This window comes from Halictus rubicundus, chromosome 5 (genome assembly GCF_050948215.1).
Source record: "Halictus rubicundus isolate RS-2024b chromosome 5, iyHalRubi1_principal, whole genome shotgun sequence".
Taxonomy (NCBI): Eukaryota; Metazoa; Arthropoda; class Insecta; order Hymenoptera; family Halictidae; genus Halictus; species Halictus rubicundus.
In genome coordinates this window covers 21,364,413-21,382,306 of record NC_135153.1, presented here as the reverse complement: position 1 = coordinate 21,382,306, position 17,894 = coordinate 21,364,413, and the positions used below count along the sequence as shown (strand labels likewise).

At 46.5% G+C, this 17,894-nt stretch overlaps 3 protein-coding genes across 12 annotated transcripts; 2 read left to right on the top strand and 1 right to left on the bottom strand.

The window, feature by feature from the left end:
- The first annotated feature begins 9,663 nt into the window (after nt 1-9,663).
- Arfgap3 (ADP-ribosylation factor GTPase activating protein 3) lies at nt 9,664-12,787 on the top strand. 2 transcript variants are annotated; one of them, XM_076788818.1, is made up of 8 exons: nt 9,664-9,823; nt 10,144-10,335; nt 10,428-10,559; nt 10,654-10,686; nt 11,052-11,354; nt 11,528-11,805; nt 11,974-12,340; nt 12,428-12,787. In XM_076788818.1, the coding sequence occupies exons 1-8, from the start codon at nt 9,749-9,751 to the stop codon at nt 12,683-12,685; spliced, it is 1,638 nt and encodes a 545-aa protein (XP_076644933.1). In that variant the 5' UTR covers nt 9,664-9,748; the 3' UTR covers nt 12,686-12,787. The 2 variants fall into 2 exon arrangements, with proteins under 2 accessions (XP_076644933.1, XP_076644935.1); XM_076788820.1 differs by lacking the exon at nt 10,654-10,686.
- Nucleotides 12,788-12,828: 41 nt separating this feature from the next.
- LOC143354578 (putative protein phosphatase 2C T23F11.1) lies at nt 12,829-15,430 on the bottom strand. 8 transcript variants are annotated; one of them, XM_076788826.1, is made up of 6 exons: nt 15,302-15,430; nt 15,170-15,210; nt 14,254-14,456; nt 13,837-14,042; nt 13,538-13,763; nt 12,829-13,465 (listed from the first exon to the last, which is right to left on the bottom strand). In XM_076788826.1, exons 3-6 carry the CDS (start codon nt 14,438-14,440, stop codon nt 13,134-13,136), a joined length of 951 nt encoding a protein of 316 aa, XP_076644941.1. In that variant the 5' UTR covers nt 14,441-14,456; nt 15,170-15,210; nt 15,302-15,430; the 3' UTR covers nt 12,829-13,133. The 8 variants fall into 8 exon arrangements, with proteins under 8 accessions (XP_076644941.1, XP_076644944.1, XP_076644943.1 ...); XM_076788829.1 differs by having other exon boundaries at nt 14,254-14,447; XM_076788828.1 differs by lacking the exon at nt 15,170-15,210 and having other exon boundaries at nt 15,302-15,386.
- Nucleotides 15,431-15,466: 36 nt separating this feature from the next.
- On the top strand, nt 15,467-17,463 carry LOC143354577 (uncharacterized). 2 transcript variants are annotated; one of them, XM_076788822.1, is made up of 5 exons: nt 15,467-15,650; nt 15,829-16,043; nt 16,109-16,212; nt 16,342-16,676; nt 16,814-17,463. In XM_076788822.1, the coding sequence occupies exons 2-5, from the start codon at nt 15,846-15,848 to the stop codon at nt 17,269-17,271; spliced, it is 1,095 nt and encodes a 364-aa protein (XP_076644937.1). In that variant the 5' UTR covers nt 15,467-15,650; nt 15,829-15,845; the 3' UTR covers nt 17,272-17,463. The 2 variants fall into 2 exon arrangements, with proteins under 2 accessions (XP_076644937.1, XP_076644936.1); XM_076788821.1 differs by having other exon boundaries at nt 15,826-16,043; nt 16,814-17,462.
- Nucleotides 17,464-17,894: the final 431 nt, after the last annotated feature.

The following is a 17,894-nucleotide window of genomic DNA, read 5'->3' as shown; positions in this document are numbered from 1 at the left end:
AATCCGGAGATCCTGACCGCGGGGTAGCCGCCACTCCCGAGGCGAATGCAACCAAATCGCCTCGGTTTTTGTGGCGGCCACGGTCAACCCCATTCTCCGGATTCGCCCGATCACGCAGTCCAGGGCGGCCTCTCCGAGGTGCCTGGTCCTCCTCCAATCCTCCCCCTCGGCATAAACCAGGGTGTCATCCGCATAGCAGATGACACCCGTATCCGGGGGGAGGACAACCCGCAGCACCGCGTCGTACGCCAAGTTCCACAGGAGCGGTCCGAGGACCGACCCCTGTGGAACGCCGCGGTGCGTCTCCCTCGAGTGCACAGTACCATACCGGCCGGTAAATACCACCTCTCTGTCGCGGAGATAGTCGCCGACCACCTCCCGGAGATAAGGGGGCACCTGGAAATAGTCCAGCGCCCCCATTATCTCCGACCAGGGCAGGGCGTTGAAGGCGTTAGATATGTCTAACGACACCGCAATCAACACCCTGCCCCGAGCGACAGCCCGCTCACGGAGGAGGCGCAGACGCTCCAGGGCGTCTATAGTGGAGCGCCCCCTCCGGAACCCATACTGGCTGTCGCTCAGGTCGGGACCACCCCGCGACAGGTGCTCGACGAGGCGGGCGGCAATTATCCTTTCGAATAGTTTGCCCGCCTCGTCGAGTAAACAAACCGGCCGGTATGCAGAGGGAGACTCTGCGGGTTTCCCCTCCTTTTGGAGGAGAACCAGGCACGCCTCTTTCCACACCGTGGGGAAGACTCCCCGGCGCAGGCTCGCGTCCATGACGCTCCTGAACGCCGGGGCGAGGACCTCCATAGCTAAGGCCATTATACCACCGGGAACCCCATCGGGGCCAGGGGCCTTCTTGCCCCTGGCCCGGAGCTCCCGGACGGCCTGGTACAGCTCCCACTCGGTGACCCGGAATTCGTCCGACCATTCAATGGCCGGACCCGGGGCGCGTTCCCTCCCCCCCTCACTCAGGGGGAAGAGGGTATCCACTACGCGCCCCAGAAGTTCCGGGTCTAACCGCTCCGTGACCGGGGACGCCCAGGGGCGGAGCTTCCCAAGCACCGCCTTATACGGGCGTCCCCACGGATCCTCACGGAGGGTGAGCAGGAGCTCATCCCAGGCCTTGGCCTTAGCAGCGGCAATCGCACGCTTGAGGGCCACGGCCGCCGATCTGTACTCCCTGTACAGCTCGGCGACCCTCGGCTCCGCGTCGCCGCCCAGAAAATGGCGGCGACGGGCGCGGGCATACTGGCGGCGGGCTCGGCCGGCCGAACTGCGGAGTTCGGCCAGCTCCCCCGACCACCAGTAAACTGACTTTCTCGGGGGCTGAGCTCGGACCCGGGGCATCGCCACGTCACAGATCATCTGCAACGTGCCCCGGATCCAAGCCGCCCCCTCGTCTGCCTCGCGCTCCCTGGCCGAAGGCCAGGCGGAGCCGATAATCGCGGCCCTCAGGAGGTCCCCGTCCAGTCGTTTCAGCGCCCATCTGGGCGCTGACGGGGTGCCACGTCGGAGGGGCGTGTCCAATGGCGAGTCCGAGACCACAGCCACGTCCATCAGGACGTAGCTGTGGTCCGACAAGGTCTCTCCACTCCAGACCCGCCAATTGGACACACGGCGTGAGGCGGCGGCCGTCGCGAATGACACGTCCACTATGGACCAGCCATTCCACCTCACGCACGTAGGCACGGAGCCCCGGTTTAACAACCGGAGCTCCATCCCCTCCGCCCAGTCTTCCAGGACTCCGCCTCGGGCGTTGGTCCCGGGGTTACCCCAGGTGGAGGACCTCGCGTTGAGGTCCCCCAGGACCAACACTGGACCGGCTATATACGGGGCTATCATAAGCCCCAGCCGGTCCAGGAACATCCCTAATTCGGCGGAGTCGTAACTGGGTGAGCTGTAGCACCCCACGACCAGAAATCTTCCCCACTTTACCATAACCATCCCCCTGCCCCGTTCGACCACGGAGCAGGGGGGCACAGTCGCCGAGTGGCGACGCCACCATATCGCCACGGAGCCGTCATCGTCCCCGGACCAGTGTGGGTGGTCCGGGACTCTGTACGGCTCCGTGGCGACGGCCAGGCCAACCCCCCACTCCTCCAGGCATTGGACCATTAGGTCCTGCGCCTGGCGGCAGTGGTTGAGGTTGGCCTGGAGTACCGGGAGAGGGGACCAGCGCGGAATATGGGCCATTAATTGGCCTTCGCGCTGGTCCCCTCCTTAGCCGCCGGTGCGGGTGACGGGGGGTCTTTACCCCCCGCCCCGCTGGGGGCCGCCTCCACCTCCATCGACTCCCCCTCCCTAGGGGTTGGGGGAGTGGCCGCTTTTGCCACCGGGGTATCCGGTGGCGTAACAGGGGTGGGCGCCACACCGCCCGCCCCCTTTTTGCCCTTCTTGGCCTTTGGAGGCGGGGAGCACGCCTTGCTCCCCGCCTTGTGGCCCGCCGGTCTCCCCAAGGCCGCGCACACGACGCAGTGGGGCGGCGCCTTACAATCCACCGCCCGGTGGGTGGCGTCACCGCAGCGGTAGCAGTGACCGCTGCGGTCGACCTCCGCAGTGCACCGCTGCCGAACATGCCCCAGGGCAAGGCAGCGGAAGCACTGCAGCGGCCGAGCCGCCAGCACAACCACCTGGGCGGTGGACCACCCCACGCGCAATCTCCCGGCCTTTTCGATGGCCAGGGCCGCCACGGCCGGGCACTGCACCCATACGGTGCCGAGCCCGCTGGGGGGAGCCTTAAGCTCCCCTACCCTAACGGACTCGGCGGTGCAGCCCCCGGCTTTAGATACCGCCTCCACTACCTCCTGGGGGGTCACGGAAACCTCCAGGCCCGTGAGGCGGAATTCCGCCTTCAACCCTAACCCTAACCCTAACCCTAACCCTAACCCTAACCCTAACCCTAACCCTAACCCTAACCCTAACCCTAACCCTAACCCTAACCCTAACCCTAACCCTAACCCTAACCCTAACCCTAACCCTAACCCTAACCCTAACCCTAACCCTAACCCTAACCCTAACCCTAACCCTAACCCTAACCCTAACCCTAACCCTAACCCTAACCCTAACCCTAACCCTAACCCTAACCCTAACCCTAACCCTAACCCTAACCCTAACCCTAACCCTAACCCTAACCCTAACCCTAACCCTAACCCTAACCCTAACCCTAACCCTAACCCTAACCCTAACCCTAACCCTAACCCTAACCCTAACCCTAACCCTAACCCTAACCCTAACCCTAACCCTAACCCTAACCCTAACCCTAACCCTAACCCTAACCCTAACCCTAACCCTAACCCTAACCCTAACCCTAACCCTAACCCTAACCCTAACCCTAACCCTAACCCTAACCCTAACCCTAACCCTAACCCTAACCCTAACCCTAACCCTAACCCTAACCCTAACCCTAACCCTAACCCTAACCCTAACCCTAACCCTAACCCTAACCCTAACCCTAACCCTAACCCTAACCCTAACCCTAACCCTAACCCTAACCCTAACCCTAACCCTAACCCTAACCCTAACCCTAACCCTAACCCTAACCCTAACCCTAACCCTAACCCTAACCCTAACCCTAACCCTAACCCTAACCCTAACCCTAACCCTAACCCTAACCCTAACCCTAACCCTAACCCTAACCCTAACCCTAACCCTAACCCTAACCCTAACCCTAACCCTAACCCTAACCCTAACCCTAACCCTAACCCTAACCCTAACCCTAACCCTAACCCTAACCCTAACCCTAACCCTAACCCTAACCCTAACCCTAACCCTAACCCTAACCCTAACCCTAACCCTAACCCTAACCCTAACCCTAACCCTAACCCTAACCCTAACCCTAACCCTAACCCTAACCCTAACCCTAACCCTAACCCTAACCCTAACCCTAACCCTAACCCTAACCCTAACCCTAACCCTAACCCTAACCCTAACCCTAACCCTAACCCTAACCCTAACCCTAACCCTAACCCTAACCCTAACCCTAACCCTAACCCTAACCCTAACCCTAACCCTAACCCTAACCCTAACCCTAACCCTAACCCTAACCCTAACCCTAACCCTAACCCTAACCCTAACCCTAACCCTAACCCTAACCCTAACCCTAACCCTAACCCTAACCCTAACCCTAACCCTAACCCTAACCCTAACCCTAACCCTAACCCTAACCCTAACCCTAACCCTAACCCTAACCCTAACCCTAACCCTAACCCTAACCCTAACCCTAACCCTAACCCTAACCCTAACCCTAACCCTAACCCTAACCCTAACCCTAACCCTAACCCTAACCCTAACCCTAACCCTAACCCTAACCCTAACCCTAACCCTAACCCTAACCCTAACCCTAACCCTAACCCTAACCCTAACCCTAACCCTAACCCTAACCCTAACCCTAACCCTAACCCTAACCCTAACCCTAACCCTAACCCTAACCCTAACCCTAACCCTAACCCTAACCCTAACCCTAACCCTAACCCTAACCCTAACCCTAACCCTAACCCTAACCCTAACCCTAACCCTAACCCTAACCCTAACCCTAACCCTAACCCTAACCCTAACCCTAACCCTAACCCTAACCCTAACCCTAACCCTAACCCTAACCCTAACCCTAACCCTAACCCTAACCCTAACCCTAACCCTAACCCTAACCCTAACCCTAACCCTAACCCTAACCCTAACCCTAACCCTAACCCTAACCCTAACCCTAACCCTAACCCTAACCCTAACCCTAACCCTAACCCTAACCCTAACCCTAACCCTAACCCTAACCCTAACCCTTTTTTTTTTTTTTTTTTTTTCGTGAGGAAATGTTTTATACATACCCCGGCTCCCTGGGGGAAGCCGGGGTTATGTGGGATTCTCTCCGGGGGGCGAAGCCCCCGGAGACTACCCACTAAAACCTCACGCCCACCTAAGCTACAGGGGAGGTGCCTGGATCACGCGAGTACTCAACAGGACACCTCCCAGCTAATACATGCCACCCCGGGGGAGGGGGTTAGCCTCCCCCACTGCCTACTCTATAAGACCCCGGGCGGAGGGACCCGCCCGGTGTCCCCATCCCTGGAGCCTTCGGATTGGGCTTCCCGAGCCCCAGCTCGGTCCACCCACAGCTCCCGGAGTCCTCGTGCCCCGCTCGGGGCCGGTGTCCCGAAGGAACCAGCCCCGGCCAGAGCAAGAGGACGCCGCCACCGGAAGGAAGGGCCGTCGGAGGCGCGATCCGGCACGCCCCGACCGTTCCTTTCCCCAAAAACCCCCCACGGTCCCCCTCCCCTATCGGGGGGAGGGGGGACCGACACCCCCCACTAACCGGGAAACTATCCCGGGGGGTGTCGGCCAATCACGGGGGGAGCTACGCTCCCCCCGGGGGCCCGGGTCAGCTCGCACCCCGGGCCCCCAGGTTCGCAGCCCCCAATGGTGGGGGTATAACAGGGCGCGGGGAAACTCCCCGCGCCGCCTCCACTCCGCCCCCCACCACCGGAGGCACACGTTGGCTCGGGGGAGACCCCCGCGCCCTCCCAGCCGTCGCCGCCCCCCTCCTGGGGGCCACACGTCGGCGCGGGGGTCGTCCTCGCGCCCACACCCTCCTCGCGGAGCCCGGGTCCCGTTCCCGGGCCCGCTCGGCGGCCTCCTTCTGGGTCATTACAACCTCACAGAAGGAGGCCACCGCTCTCCACGACCCCTCGCTGTCGACCATGTGGTCGACCACGGTCGGCAGCGAGAGGTCCCACGCCCTAACCCTAACCCTAACCCTAACCCTAACCCTAACCCTAACCCTAACCCTAACCCTAACCCTAACCCTAACCCTAACCCTAACCCTAACCCTAACCCTAACCCTAACCCTAACCCTAACCCTAACCCTAACCCTAACCCTAACCCTAACCCTAACCCTAACCCTTTTTCCCTGGGTTCAGGTTAGTTTTGGAGGGTTAGGGGGGTTAGTTTTGGGAAGGTTAGGGTTAGTTTTGGAGGGTTAGGGTTAGTTTTTTTTTTTTTTGGGAGGTTGGGCTAGTTTAGGAGGGTTGGGGTTAGTTTTCGGAGGGTTAGGGTTAGGTTTTATTGGGTTAGGGTTACTTTTGGAGGGTTAGGGTTAGTTTTGGAGGGTTAGGGTTAGTTTTGGGAAGGTTAGGGTTAGGTTTTGGAGGGTTAGGGTTACTTTTGGAGGGTTAGGGTTAGTTTTTTGGAAGGTTGGGCTAGTTTAGGAGGGTTGGGGTTAGTTTTCGGAGGGTTAGGGTTAGGTTTTGGAGGGTTAGGGTTAGGTTTTGGAGGGTTAGGGTTACTTTTGGAGAGTTAGGGTTTGTTTTGGGAAGGTTAGGGTTAGTTTTGGAGGGTTAGGGTTAGTTTTTTGGAAGGTTGGGCTAGTTTAGGAGGGTTGGGGTTAGTTTTCGGAGGGTTAGGGTTAGGTTTTGGAGGGTTAGGGTTAGGTTTTGGTGGGTTAGGGTTACTTTTGGAGGGTTAGGGTTAGTTTTGGAGGGTTAGGGTTAGTTTTGGGAAGGTTAGGGTTAGGTTTTGTAGGGTTAGGGTTACTTTTGGAGGGTTAGGGTTACTTTTGGAGGGTTGGGGTTACTTTTGGTGGGTTAGGGTTACTTTTGGTGGGTTAGGGTTAGTTTTGGGAAGGTTAGGGTTAGTTTTTGGAAGGTTGGGCTAGTTTGGGATGGTTGGGGTTAGTTTTCGGAGGATTAGGGTTAGGTTTTGGTGGGTTAGGGTTAGTTTTCGTTGAGTTGGGGTTAGTTTTGGAGGGGTGGGGTTAGTTTTGGAGAGTTAGGGTTAGGGTTAGTTTTGGAAAGGTTGGGGTTAGGGTTTCGTAGGTTACGATTATGTTTTCCATGGTTATGGTTAGGTTTTCGATCATTAGGGTTAGATTTTCCGTGGTTAGGGTTAGGTTTTCCATGGTTAGGGTTAGGATTTCCAAGGTTAGAGTTAGGTTTTCGAGGGTTAGGGTTAGGGTGTCGGTGGTTAGGATTAACTTTTTAGGGTTAGGGTTAGGTTTTCGATAATTAGGGTTAACTTTTAGGATTAGGGATAGGTTTTAGGGCTAGTGTGAATGGTTAGGGTTAGGTTTATTGGAGGTACGGTTAGGTTTCCCCCCAGGAAGGGGGCGGAGAGGGTAGGGAGGGCGCGGGGGTCTCCCCCGCGCCAACGTGTGCCCCCGGTGGTGGGGGGCGGAGGGGGTCAGGCGCGGGGAGTTTCCCCGCGCCCTGTTATGCCCCCACAACTGGGGGCGGTGAACTTGGGGGCCCGGGGTGTGAGCTGACCCGGGCTCCCGGGGGGAGCATAGCTCCCCCCGTGATAGGCCGACACCCCCGGGTTATTTTCCCGATGTAGGGGGGTGTCGGTCCGTCCCTCCCCGATTGGAGAGGGGGATCCGTGGGGGGTTTGGGGAAAGGAAGGGTCGGGCGTGCCGGATCGCGCCTCCGACGGCCCTTCCTTCCGGTGGCGGCGTCTTCTTGCCTCGGCCGGGGCTGGTTCCTTCGGGATACCGGCCCCGAGCGGGGCACGAAGACTCCGGGAGCTGTGGGTGGACCGAGCTGGGGCTCGGGAAGCCCAATCCGAAGGCTCCAGGGATGGGGACACCGGGCGGGTCCCTCCGCCCGGGGTCTTATAGCGTAGGCAGTGGGGGAGGTTAACCCCTCCCCCGGGGCATGATGATAGCTGTGAGGTGTCCTGTGGAGTACTCGCGTGATCCAGGCACCTCCCATTTAGCTTAGGTGGGCGTGGGTTTTTAGTGGGTACCCCCTTGGGGACCCCCCCCCCCAAGGGCAGTCCACATAACCCCGACTCCCCCCAGGGAGTCGGGGTATGCGTAAAGCATTTTCCCACGAAAAAAAAAAAATAAAAAAAAAATTTTTTTTGCGGCTACGCATTGTCGATGCTAAACCAATACGTCACGGCGTAGGAGGTCGGAGGGAGTAAGAAAAAATTTCCAAAAAGTGCTTAGGAATAGCAGGAGGATGCTTTTTCTCGGAAACGAAGGATTTTAGGAGAAAAAAGGAAGGGGTCGAAAAGAAGGAGAAGGACGCACAGATCAATTTAAGACTTGTTTGGGAAGATTAGGCCCCTCCTCGGCGCGAAGTCGCTGCATCGCGGCGACTTTGCGCCTCGTCGGCTTCGCCGACTCGGCTTTTATCTCTCCTAGAAGCTAAAAAAAATTAATTGAGAAAAGCAGATTAGATTTCTAAACTGGAGGGGGTAATCCGGGGCGATTCAGTAAGCCGCACAGCGAGAAAAAGAGAAAAATATCTCAGACTCGACTTAAATGAAATAATAATATTAAAAGGTGGACCCTGAGAGGAAAGAGGGGGAGGGGGTTAAGGACTACTGCAGCTCCTAAACGCCCACCACCCTCGAATCGAGGTCAAAAACTAAGGCCAGTCGTAGGGAAAAAGCAGGATAGGTTTCTGGGGTTAAGGTTAGGTTTTAGAGCTAGGGTTTGCGGTTAGGTTTAAAGAAAAGGAAAAAAGATTTCGCAATCCGCAGGCCGTATAGACGTATAGACGAGTTAGGACTTGATTTAGGATTTGATTAGGATTGAAAATCTTTGCGAAAACGAATCCTATCCGGGGTTAGGTTTAAAACTAGCAATAATACGCAATAATATCCCGACCTCTCCGTCAAGGAGATATACGCTGCGCGTATACGTACAGAAACATTATTTTCACGTGTTGCTACTGTGACGTCGCCCTAATCGAAACAGGCGCCATCTCGGTAATAACTAGACATGATACCGCGCGTATTCGAACAGACACGTATTCTATAAGGATAATTTTTAAGAAAGCGCAGTTAGAAAATGTTATGTTAAGTTAAGAGGTCACTCGAGTAGGGAAAGCGAGACGCAAGGAATGCCAGCTGCAAGCGATAACGGAGCGGAACCACTTCTACTAGGACCAGGCCCGCTTAAGCGAAGGACAACGAGGAAAAACAGACCCGAGAGAAGACAGCTCTACAGCCTCCCTCAAGGACCCGGAAGACATAAATTAGTCACCCCCGAACAAGAGGCCACCTACGAAGACATCGAACGGCAATCGAAACGCACGTGGCATGCTACACGCGAGTAACCCCTCAGATTACGTCCCCTTGGGCCACTCCCTCGAGGCCTTACGCATTCTAGGCCCACGCAACTTAGGGGAGGAGACTACCCTTCTGATTGGACCTCACGACGCCCCACTATCAACGCATCCTGGAACCGGAGGTCCGATAAAAGGAACAGAGCAAAGGCCCTCGACACACTCGTTTTTGATCTCGAAAATCACTTTGTCGACCCATCAACATTATTTGAAATACAGTAAAGTTTTCCGACCAAGTTACGTTTATAACATTTTATATCCATTTTCCCTTCCCAGATAAAGCCGCGTTCGGGAGTTTAGTACCTTAGTACTTTGAGGCGTTTGAACTCATGCCGCGAAATTGATAGATTAACCGGTTGTGCCATCTGCAGACAAGTATCGTAATTTCGGGTCCCTAATACGTACATAACACTACAACCAAAGCTGATACAGAATGGAAGTATCTGAAAGTGCTCGATGGCGGCAAGGCAAATCCGCCGCGACTCTCCGAACACGCAGAGTCTAGAGAGGCAACTCTCTCTTGCCGCTCGCATGCGGTTAGAGCCGGCGACGCTAGCGCCACGGCAAGGTGCGGAAACGCATGTAGCCCCTACAACTGTCATAAGCAAGCGATCGCTAGGAATTGTATCGAGACTATTGCCACGCGTCCCAGAATACTTTGCGAGGCCGTTGACAACACGTCAAAAATGGCAGATCCAGCACCCAGTAAAAGTGATATTGAGGAAATTTTCAAAAGATTGCGAGCCATTCCCACAAATAAGGTTTGATTAATTATTCATCGCCTTATTTTACGATATCGAATCGCGATATAATGTTAAAATAGTTGCAAACACGGTTCACGATGATTTCGAAGGCATTCTCAATTTCATTTCCAACCTGTAATTTAGGGAAACTTTCGCGTCTTCGTTCAACTATGATGAATCATGTTTTCTCAACATACCTTCCGGAAAACTTCATATAAATTGCTAAACATTACGCTAGAAGTAATGTTAGAAATGTTAACAAAGACTGCACGACAACTGTTCGAGCTTGACTGCAATACATATTAAATTGCATTTTTATTACTTGGTTTTTCCTTTAGGCATGCTTCGACTGCAATGCAAAAAATCCAGCATGGGCCAGTGTAACATATGGCATTTTCTTGTGCATCGACTGCTCCGCAGTCCATCGAGGACTAGGTGTTCATTTGACATTCGTACGGTCTACTCAACTTGACACAAATTGGACATGGATACAGTTGAGGAACATGCAATTGGGTGGAAATGCAAATGCTGTCAGTTTTTGTCTTTTTTTGTTCAGACAATCGATTTATGCATTATATTATATACATTATATATTATATATTAATTTAATTATATGCTTTAGAGAAAATTTTTTGTACAACATAATTGTACAACAACCGATGCACAACAAAAGTATACTTCGCGTGCTGCTATGCAATATAGAGAGAAGCTGTCTCAAGCATCTGCTCAGGCCATGCAACGCTATGGGATAAAGGTATATTTCCAAAGATTTGTTTATTTACATATCCCCACAGAACATAGACTCTACTCAATCATATGTTTTGTAATTATGAATATGATAATTATAGGTGTTTCTTCCTTCAACAAAAAATAAGAAAATGGTGAGCTGTAAAATTATTTTCACAAAACAGTATCTCAAAGTGTTTCTAACAGTTGCTTTATATTTCATTTGTCAGAAAAAGAATAGTCTCTTGAGGTTGTTGAGTGGTCATATTTTACGTTTATTTGATAATAGTAAATAAATTGCACAGTTCATATACAATGTTGTTTGTTCACTAGCTACTATGTATTGTTGTACTTCACACTTGTCTTATCGCTATGAATTGCTTAAAAATCTCAGTATTATTGTGTATTTAACTCACCTAACATGTGTGTACTTTAAGTGAAACAAGGCATTCAAGTAATTATGTTACATTGTACTTTGCAAACAATTAACTGTCTTTTTTAAAGTACCATCTTCTTCCAGTTGCATTTACATGAAAATCCAGCTATGACATCGGAGGATCCTACTGAAGTTGACTTCTTCAAAGAACACGAAAATTTTGAGTTACATAGCAACGAGTCTTCAACACATATAGAAGGAAATTCAGTATCTCTTTCTAATTCTCTATCGGCCAATGATAACGTAGAAAAAAGTAATCAGAAAGGCACACTGGAAGTAGAATCGAATTCACTGGCACCTACAGTTAAATTATCTGATTCGATCAGAAACTCAGTACCAGAAAGGAAATCAACTATAGGAGTTAGAAAAATTCAGACCAAGAAACCTGTAAGTACATAAAATACCTTGTGCAAAATATTCTAAAATTAAATGGAACATTTTTCTTATAGTGTTCATTATTCTATAGTCTATGATATATATATATATATATAATTTCTAATTAACAGACTATCGATTATAAAAGTATTTATACATTCTATATTTTTTTTTTGGTGAAATAGTTAGGGAAGAGAACAGGAGGTTTGGGTGCTCAGAGAGTCAAAACGAATTTTGATGAATTAGAAAAAAGTGTTATCGAGGCAAATAAAGCATTGCAAGGGAAGGATTCTCAGAATAATGAAAATAAAGAGGAACACGAAGAAATTGCCACCCGTCTTGCCTACCGATATGAGCAGAATTTAAATGAACAAGCTAAAAAAGTAGAAGAAAGAGCAAAGCAGTTAGATCCAGCAAAAGCGACTCAAGCAGAGCGTCTTGGTATGGGATTCAACACACGAGGGTAATGATCGTTCTTTCTGCATAAACTTCTTTTCTTTCTTCTTCTATTTTTTTTCTTTTTTTTTTCTTTTTTATTATTATGAACTCTACTACTTTAAAATAAAAAGAAATACTACGTAATAACAAATTACTAGAAAATATGAAAGCATATATAATAAATACTTCACAGTGGTGCCAGTCATTCTGCACTTGCTGACATGCAAACGATAACACAGGAAACCTCATCGAAGACTGTAACCGCTTCTGAGCCGAGGATTGTCGATGTGGAACGAAGTCTTTTCGTCAGTTTAGACGAATTTTATGATGCCTTATCAATCCCATATAGTAGCAATAACAATAAGAAATCTCGCGGTGAAGAAGTTGTGGTAATAGCCGAGCCAGAACCACCGAAACGAGTGGGTCCACCGGGCCGATCAGGCAACAATAAAAGCGACAGTAAAACATCGACGCCGGAGTCGGAAGCGCAAAAGAAATTCGGTAGTGCCAAGGCTATTAGCTCGGATCAGTATTTTCAAGATAGCAAAGATGACGATTCCGTGAGTGAAATTGTCTTAACTGTAATCTTTTCTTCTCTTTGTGTTTCTGCGTGTACCAAATTAAGTTTTGTGTAATTCGAGCTACAGTGGGAACGTAAGAGCAATCTGCGTCGCTTCGAAGGTTCATCTAGTATTTCGTCGACCGACTACTTTGGCACAGGAAGTTCTACACCAACTTCTCCTACGTCTTCTTTGTCAATGCGTCTCAGTAGTGGAAGATCCGGGGTTGTGGATTTCGACGACGTCAGGGAAAGTGTACTCGAAGGAGTGAACAAAGTCGCGGACAGATTAAGCTCCCTGGCCAACGCGGCCGTTTCATCTTTACAGGACCGCTGTGGACTTTAAATGAGACCCTACTGCATTTTACTATAATTGTTATAATACTTATATCTGGACATTTTTGGTCCATTGTTCGAAATTGTAAATAAAAGCTTATAATTCAGCTTATTTTCTCTTCTCGTGTTTCTTAGCGGTAGAAATGAAATTGATGAGATTACGTTCGGAAAGCATTTAACGAATAGGCGTCGGCAAAGTTATTCAAGAGACTTTCTTATTGCATACAGGGCTTTAAGAAATTGTCACCTTTCGCGCATCTTTTTTGATAATACTTTTAACGTCTACTAGTTATTTGAACTTGTGAATAGACTTTTCCAAAGTGTTCGAAGAGAGATGGAAAAATCTCTTAAAGACCTTACGACTACGACAGAAAATGAAATGTAATTGTTTAATTATGGTGTGAAATGAAAGACAAGCTAATTTAGAAAATGATCGAATTGAGATATTAGCAATTTAACTACGGATCTGTACAGTCGATTTCCTTAAATCGGGAAATGAAATGAGAATATGGTTTCCCATGTAAGAAACAAACGATGATAACGGTCATATTATCGCAGCCAGTACCCATTAGAGTATCTGGAGCAAGACAATGTTTCACGAGCTCTTCGCAAATTTCTTCGGGATCCATTGTATCATTTTCCTGCGTCGTTCCAGGCTTGGGTTGCTTTAAGCGCGTCCTTACAAAATTGATTACTTCCTTACTTGTCATAACGTCCCAAATACCGTCACATGCCAAAACAACGAATTCCCAATCTTCCGTTATTTTAAATGGTTGAATTTCCGGGAAAGCTGTAGATAAACAATATTTAACCGTTTCAAATGGTTTTTGGTATGCGAGCCTTCGTTAACACGCGAGCCTACCAGTCACAATTTGTTCTTGTGGTGGTTTACGGTCATTTCTTTTGAACATAAAATCTCCAAGAGCTCGGGACAATGCAAGTTGACCATTGACTCTGTTAAACTCCACCCAACCACCAGCAGCTTCGATTCGTTCACGTTCATTTTTCAATGTAGGCTTATGGTCGCGACTTAAGGGAACTGTGCGGCCATTAACACTCGCAACTGCCCTACTATCACCTGCATTTGCCTGAAAAAATCCTTTAAATCACTAAGATGAAGATCCAACTTGAAAAGAAACAAATAGGTTACTGTAGACGTACACTATATATAACGTTGTCTTTAATCAAAAGAGCTATGACAGTGGTTCCTGCTTGCTCGTCCCTAAGCACTGTATCATTCAACATAGCTTCATCCAAGTCCAGAAAACCTTGTTGTATAGCTTGAACAATGTTACCAGTGTTATACTCGCTTCTCTTAGTTATGTATTCATGAAGATGTTTTCCAGCATGCTGTGCTATTGCAGCACCTATCAATATCAACCATTATCCTTTTGAGCTTGGAAGCAACTACAGTTATACCTATTTATTATAATTTCCAACTTATAGAAGGTGTAGAAAGATCTGAAATTTTCTCTTACAATAAATTTCCTTAGTTCATTTACAAAATAGATGTTCAAGCGAAGGGTGTTAATACATAACAAGCCTAAAATTTTTAGACTTTTACTTGCACGTCCTCACCTCCGTGACCGTCGTATACCGCAAAGAATGCGGTACCAGGATCGTCTGGTAATGAAAGTATGTGTACATGACAATCTTCCATTTTTGTACGCCACCCTTGCATACAAGCACTGCCAACTCGATAATTGCAATCTCTGCAGCATACCGACTTCTTTGTCGTCACAGGCTCGCTGAGTGTTTGACCCATTATGTTCCTGAAGATTCTAATGTTATTAGTAACACGATGTTATTCATTTAAAATATGCAGTACCTTTTGGAAAATACTACAAGTTGAACTAAAATTAATCATAAAATATCAATTATGTTTGCACAGCTTGCCTGATGTATTTACTAATGAAGCCACTTACAATACCTTGCTTTAAACGAGCAAACTTATGTTCAGAAACTATTATTTTTTTCAAGTATCCTTAAAGAACGTAATTTTTTACTTGTAAAATTCAATAATAGGATTATTAGATGCAATACGATAATGGTTTTGAGAGACAAAGTGTTGGTGACATCATATTACTTTTAATGTAGGAAGCTTTCAATAGATCTATTTGCAGAATACAATTGCAGAATCTGCAATCGCGTATACAATGGATTCTGGTTAATTGGGACAGCTGCCTAATTGGGAGAAATTATCTGGTTCCAATGTCTCCTAATTAACCGGAATCCACAGTATTTATATATGCACACAAATTCTACAGATACATGAATATAATGGAAATAATTAAAATCTAACGTCAAACATTGATGGTGATCTAACCTCCTGTAAAATTTCATACGCATCGCATCTTCCACTATACAAAGTTACGGAAATATCCTTTGAAAATTAATTTTTCTCATATATATATGTATGTATGTATACGTATAGTAGAAGCTATCATTAGCTCTTGATCTATTTACGTTATCTTAATTTGGCATCCGATCTCACCTTCGTGTGCTGTCAAACGAACATGGACAAACCTAACCTTCCTGCAGAATATTGAGTTTATTTTGCGAAGTGCACAAGATCTTGCAATTTCGATATTTAACACTAATTTTTTCTCGCGCGTTCCATATTTACCTATACGAAAGTTTGCTATTATATCTATCGTCGAAAATATATTTAAAAAGTTTTTTCCTCCGAGTACATTAACAGCTGATCAAACTACTATATACATATGGTGGTTCATTGATTTGGTGTACGGCGTACACCCAATTTAAATTAGTCTCACCAACACATGCAAAGGTATACAGTGTACTTGTGTATGGTTGGACAGCTGATTCTGGACACGTGTTTAACGAGTTTGTGCTAAATAAATCGAATAACTGCAAACAATAATAGTATGTTATTAAAAAAAGATATTGTACATATGTATGAAAATACAATGCCAATATAATGCTGAAAGTCAAGATAACAAAGTTAAGCGGCAGTAAGTATTATAAAAGGTTAAGATAATGTGTATTGCTCATATTTTATATCAAGACTTCTTTTACGTTTCGTGACAGAAATTTCTAACGAAATATATAATTATCTTATTTTTTAAAATACTAATGAAATTATCGTATCGTCATATTTGATGCTATTAATGATTTGTTTTGTTTAAGAAGGTAATATTTAAAACATTATGGGGCAAGATAAAAATTCAGACACAGATTCCGTTTCATTTGAACTTGAAAATCGTAAAGTGATAGGATGCAGAGATGTTTCATTTGATGAGGCGAAGAAAGATGAAAAAAGGTATAAATGTATTTTTCATGGTTGCGAGAAGGCTTTCGCTAGGCCGTCTAGACTAACTAGACACATTAGACTTCATACTGGAGAGGTAATTAGATTTTTGTACTTTTTCAAATATAAAGTGCTACTTTTTAAAACTTGTATCGTTTTTAGAAATGCTATAAATGCAATCATCCAGGATGCGACAAAGCTTACACAAATTCTTCTCATTTAAAACGTCATATGGAAACTCATAATCCAATTAAGAAGACATACCGGTAAAAAACATTCTCTCTCTGTCTCTCTGTCTCTCTATACATGTATTATAAGATTTTGCGTTTAAATGGTTTTTAGTTGTAATATTTTAATGTCTTTAATCAAAATAATTGACTTGACTTTGATTTAAGGTGTCCCGAGTGTCTACTATTTCTTAGCAATCAACATAATTTGAAGCGCCATTATAATTTAATGCACAGAGATCGAGACAAATTGACTTGCAAAGAATGCAATCTAACATTTACCAAAAAGTATCAGCTTGCAACACACATGTCAGTGCACACTGGAGAATTACATAAGTGTGACCAATGTAACAAAAGTTTTACAAACTTTAGAAAATACAAGAGGCATACCGCGAGTCATAATGGAGGAACAAAAACTTATGCTTGCACTGTGTCAGGATGTAGCGAAGTTTTTAACAAGTGGCATCAGTTCTGTGCTCATCAAAGAACACAGCATATAATTTGTAGGCACCTATTAACATTTTTATGTATTTCTTTACTTAATAACTTCTTTCGTGTACCGTTCTATGCACAAGGTTTATTAAAGTGTTTTTTATAGTGAAAGCCAATACCGTTGACTCGTTTTCTTCTTCGCTTACAGATCATAAGTGCAAGGATTGCGATAAAGTGTTCTTGAAGAAGTATCGTTTGAGAGCTCATTCTAAAATTCATGCGGAAGATAGAGCAATTTTTCCTTGTCCGTACAACGATTGTTTCAGAATATTCCATTTCAAAAATAATTTAGACACACACATACGAACCAATCACCTGGGACGAAAGTTTCAGTGTGACGTATGTAAGGTAGAAATTTCAACAAAAGCAAAATTAGCGGAACACATTCACAAATTACATATGTCTGAAAAGTTAATGAGAAGAACCAAGAAAGGACAGCGCAGAAAGCGAAAAGATGCTGGCACACGCAAGAGAAGCGCAGTATCTGCATTAGTAGGTGTTAATTTACCACCAAAAATCGAACAAATGTTATTAAAGAGAGAAAAAGATATACCATATATAGAGGAATTCGAACCAACAGTGCCTGATGTTAATCCTGACCAATGATATGCACACTTGATGATTTATCGACAATATTATGAGTAAAGATACGAAAATAAACGAATTTTTTATGGAATATTTATTCTTCAATTATTTAGAAATTTATTTGATATTTACTATCATTTTGCATTCTTTTGTTTCTTTTTTATCTGTAAATTTCCACTAAGTTTTGTTCATTTTTTGCAGCTGTTAGTTCAGTTTTATAGCATATAAATTATATACTATTGTATATTCAAATTTCTAAAGCAAAAATTTTGTTTAATTTTATATTGTAATTTCCTTAATTTTTCAAAGTCCAATCGAAGTGGTAGGTAAATCATTTACTGTTTCAAAATAAACAACACATTGCAATCAGACTAATTAATATATGCTTCAAAGTTTTACTCATTAATTTATTGAATATTCTACCCACCTGAGATTTTGATGACATTCTAGATGATAGGAAACAATTGAAACTACAAGGTTTTTTATATCTCTGAAGAAAATTGGATTTTTTTCTTTTTTATTCAATTTCGCTATAGAAAATAACATTCGCATGAAAAAACAGGAGTTACAGCGTGTAATAGTATGAATTCATTTCTACTATTCAGAATAGTGGAAAGATTTTGGCGAAGCAAGTCGCCGTATCT

Bases quoted from the DNA above. Each gene is read 5' to 3' on its own strand.
- Arfgap3 (XM_076788818.1), top strand. From the start codon at position 9,749: ATGGCAGATCCAGCACCCAGTAAAAGTGATATTGAGGAAATTTTCAAA. The intron at 11,806-11,973 runs GTAATGATCGTT...AATACTTCACAG, and splicing joins ATGGGATTCAACACACGAGG to TGGTGCCAGTCATTCTGCAC. The intron at 12,341-12,427 runs GTGAGTGAAATT...TTCGAGCTACAG, and splicing joins ATAGCAAAGATGACGATTCC to TGGGAACGTAAGAGCAATCT.
- LOC143354578 (XM_076788823.1), bottom strand. From the start codon at position 15,024: ATGCGTATGAAATTTTACAGGAG. The intron at 14,457-15,001 runs GTTAGATCACCA...TAATAACATTAG, and splicing joins CGTATGAAATTTTACAGGAG to AATCTTCAGGAACATAATGG. The intron at 13,466-13,537 runs GTAGGCTCGCGT...GTTTATCTACAG, and splicing joins ACAAGAACAAATTGTGACTG to CTTTCCCGGAAATTCAACCA.
- LOC143354577 (XM_076788822.1), top strand. From the start codon at position 15,846: ATGGGGCAAGATAAAAATTCAGACACAGATTCCGTTTCATTTGAACTT. The intron at 16,213-16,341 runs GTAAAAAACATT...CTTTGATTTAAG, and splicing joins CCAATTAAGAAGACATACCG to GTGTCCCGAGTGTCTACTAT. The intron at 16,677-16,813 runs GTAGGCACCTAT...CTTCGCTTACAG, and splicing joins AAGAACACAGCATATAATTT to ATCATAAGTGCAAGGATTGC.